The sequence below is a fragment of the Apium graveolens genome, chromosome 10 (assembly GCF_009905375.1).
Source record: "Apium graveolens cultivar Ventura chromosome 10, ASM990537v1, whole genome shotgun sequence".
Classification (NCBI taxonomy): domain Eukaryota; kingdom Viridiplantae; phylum Streptophyta; class Magnoliopsida; order Apiales; family Apiaceae; genus Apium; species Apium graveolens.
Genome location: NC_133656.1, coordinates 222193105 through 222196791, shown reverse-complemented (window position 1 = coordinate 222196791; position 3687 = coordinate 222193105). Strand labels below are relative to the sequence as shown.

Sequence of the window (3687 nt, the reverse complement as noted above, 5' to 3'; positions counted from 1 at the left end):
TAGGTGAAAAACTAGTTGGCTGCCAGGTACTATTTGTTAATTGAATGTCAATGATACATCTCGATCTGCAAAATAAATATACGGAAGAAACATTTAATTATTGCTGTTTTTTACATCAAGTAAAATGTGTTTTCTTTGTTCAAACAAAAAATTATGATATCATATTTAAAAATTATATTGCACAACTTGCCTGAAAATCTAGGTTGTACTCTGTGCACCCCTTATTAGGAGGGTCTATATATTATGCATCTATGCTCCTCATATGATATATCATGTTTGTGTAACTTTCATTCCATATATATGCACTAGCCTCTATATAATTTATAAATTAGACAGATAAAGCCATGAGGCTAAATATAGTTTTAGCTGCACTAAACATTGTTTACATGTCATGCATATTGGTTAGCTGTTTTTTTTGTGATCACGTAGTCTCAGTCAAGAAAACGATCAATGAAGTGCAAACACAGAACTTTGAAGTGATCCCGATCATTGATGCAGTTGGTCCGGAGAGCTTTGCGTTTCATCCCATCACCGGTGAAGGCCCCTACACTGGTGTCTCCGACGGCCGGATTATTAAGTGGAATCAACGCCAACGCCAGTGGACCAATTTCGCCGTCACGTCTCCTAATAGGTATAATGCATGCTTTTTAAGTTCTTAATTATCGTTGCATGTTGAATCTTTACAAAGATATGTAGTAAACCCCATTCAAAATACACCATACAATATTTATGTAAATTAGCTAAGAAGCTTGCATACGTTATGTAGGGGGTGACTGTTAAGCCCGATACATGATTAAATATTTAATAATCATATCGTTGACTTACTAACTCAAACCGGATACGACATGCAAACAACTGGTGTGTGATTAGAAAGTATTTTTTAAGTGTCCTGTTTTAACACTAAAATATGAAAACATGCAGAACAATTGTTATGCAATTTTTAATGGGATGCTTTAACAATTACTAACACTTTTACTTAAAAAAATGTTCACGACTAAATCATGTACTCCCTCGTTAACTCCAATTTGTTTACATTTTCTTTTATGTTTTTCCAATTATTTATATTTCAAAATTTTTTTAAAATAATAAATTTTTTATAATATTAAAATTAACTATATCCACTACTTTCACCACTATACCTATTTAATACATATGATATTTATCAATCCCACTAATTTACTTGCTTTTTTAATTTTTCCTCAATATATTAGCGAGGACAATTATGTATTTTATAGGGGATTGGTCATATCTATCGTTTATAGGTAAATTATCTGTTCAGTGACATAGAGGATCCTAGACCATTAGACCTTAAATTTTAAGTGCCGATAATGTAATCTTACCCCTATATTCACATTATTTTTACTTGATAAAATTATTTGTGAAAATTGTTTGTCAGAATCACGGCCCTTCCTTAAGTACGGAAGATTATTAATTCTACCACGACCAGTTAAGTGCACGAGGATGATATTGAAAATGTTAATTTTATAGTTTCTTTTACTACTTTTCAACAAACGTTGCTGTTTTTTCTGAGTGTAACCTAACGGTGAATAAATTATTATTCAAAATTAGGTAGGATTAGTAAAGGGAGCAGACCCCACAAGCAAGATCCGCAACAGCTTAGACATGAATATGGATTTCCGCAGAAAAGCTAGGGTTTGCATGTGAAATGTGGGGAACTTATAATTAAGTAGATGTCTCGTTTTATATTGCAAAGAATTTCTCATTTTATATTGCAAAGAAATTAGGGCACACATATATGATACCTACCTCTTATAAATTCAATATACGGCCTATAACCATATGTCTGCTATTTAATTTTAGATTTATAGTGGCGCGATTCTTCAATTTAGAACCACTTCGATATAACTGACTCCAACTACCTTCTCAATTATTTGAAAATTTTAATTCTTTAAATTTCAAAAAGTTGTTACTAGTTAGAACACAGTAGAAGTTATTTTTCCAATTAAAAATCAGAAATATAATTGTGACAGAGAGGGTTGCGGAGGACCACAGGATCATGAAAGTACAGAAGACGTATGTGGACGTCCATTGGGCCTGCGTTTTAATAGGAGGACCGGAGATCTTTACATTGCAGATGCATATTTGGGCCTCCATGTAGTTGGCCCAAACGGTGGGTTAGCTACTAAGCTCACAGCAGAAGCTCAAGGGGTTCCGTTTACATTCCTCAATGGCTTGGACATAGATCAGAGGACAGGAGATGTTTACTTCACTGATAGTAGTTCCGTCTATCAACGCAGGTACATTCTTGTTGAGTAACCAGCTCATCTAAAACCTTAAGGTGTTAAAGGAAGGCCCCAATAGGATCATATATTTAACACTCCTATTTTATCATTTTATATATGCACACAGATGCATATAACTAATCATGCACACTAATTAATCTCGAACTCCAACTCCAACCTGAAACGCCGAATGAGCTAGGAACATTCACTAGACAACGCTCGCTAAGCATGATGTTGGCTTTTCATTAGTCACAAATTTCCATTACAAAATAGTCTGCACAAACTAAATCTGCAAGGTTTTACTTTAACTTGTGGAACCATATGTAACTAAATTAATAATAATTAAAATCTCATTCTTCGTGTCAGAGACTTCGCTTTATTGATAATAACAGAAGACAGCTCAGGAAGATTACTGAAATATAGTCCTAAAACGAAGAAAACAACGGTGATTCTTAAGAATCTAACGTATCCAAATGGGGTAGCAATGAGCAGAAACAGAGAGTTCCTTCTTTTTGCCGAGACTACAAAAACTAGAATTTTAAAGTTGTGGCTTCAACCAGCTTCGAAAGCAGGGAAAGTAGAAGTGTTTGCTAAGCTGCCAAGCTATCCAGATAACATCAAAATGAACCGTTACGGAGAGCTTTGGGTGGCATTGTATTCTACTACAACAGATTCTTGGATTACAAATTATAAAGCATCGATGAATTTTGATACGACGAAAGTGTCGATAGAGGATGGATCTGGTATGGCAGTCAAGGTCAGTAATAATGGCACGATAATACAAGTGTTGGAGGACAAAGATGGGAAAGTATGGAAATTGGCAAGTGAGGTTGAGGAAAAATATGGAGGATTATGGATTGGATCTGTTGTTATGCCTTTCGCAGTAGTCAAGAAAACTTAGTTGCTGCGGTCAATATGTATATGTTGTTGAATTCTTTGTATTGATAATTTCTTTTCTTTATTGTGATTCTGCTAAGATTCAATTGTTTTTGTTCCCCTCTATTTTAAGTCAAGTATGAATTTGATTGAGTCAAAATCCACTTTGTTTAATTAGAAACGTATCTTACTTTTTTAAATATGGAAAATTTGATTTTTTTTTTATCTCTCAACTATTTATTTCATTTAAATTCTACCGCTCAACTTATATTTTAATTATTTTAATCATCAACATCACTTTCGTATTAAATTCTACCACCATTTCTTTCAATTTGATTTCATTCCATTAACACAATCGGAAAGCAAATTAAACACATGTTACTGGAATCTTGATCAAATCATCTATGTTATTTGTGATTTTTGATGCAAATTGTTAAGAGTTGTCTCACGTTGTGTGTGTGAGGGGTATATGAGCCTAACAGGAGCAGAAAGCCAAATGGACATCCAACAACGGTCAAGAAGAGCCAAATCACACAATCAAGAGGTAGATCCGATATGTGTCGAGCCC

The 3687-nt window shown here is 34.0% G+C and overlaps 1 protein-coding gene across 1 annotated transcript; it reads left to right on the top strand.

Moving 5' to 3' along the window:
• The first annotated feature begins 219 nt into the window (after positions 1–219).
• LOC141689204 (protein STRICTOSIDINE SYNTHASE-LIKE 10-like) lies at positions 220–3319 on the top strand. The gene is made up of 3 exons (XM_074493411.1): positions 220–631; positions 1992–2258; positions 2610–3319. Exons 1-3 carry the CDS (start codon positions 345–347, stop codon positions 3142–3144), a joined length of 1089 nt encoding a protein of 362 aa, XP_074349512.1. The 5' UTR covers positions 220–344; the 3' UTR covers positions 3145–3319.
• Positions 3320–3687: the final 368 nt, after the last annotated feature.

Coding starts and splice junctions, on each gene's coding strand:
- LOC141689204 (XM_074493411.1), top strand. CDS start 345: ATGAGGCTAAATATAGTTTTAGCTGCACTAAACATTGTTTACATGTCA. Junction 632..1,991: donor GCCGTCACGTCTCCTAATAG/GTATAATGCATG, acceptor TAATTGTGACAG/AGAGGGTTGCGGAGGACCAC. Junction 2,259..2,609: donor AGTTCCGTCTATCAACGCAG/GTACATTCTTGT, acceptor TCTTCGTGTCAG/AGACTTCGCTTTATTGATAA.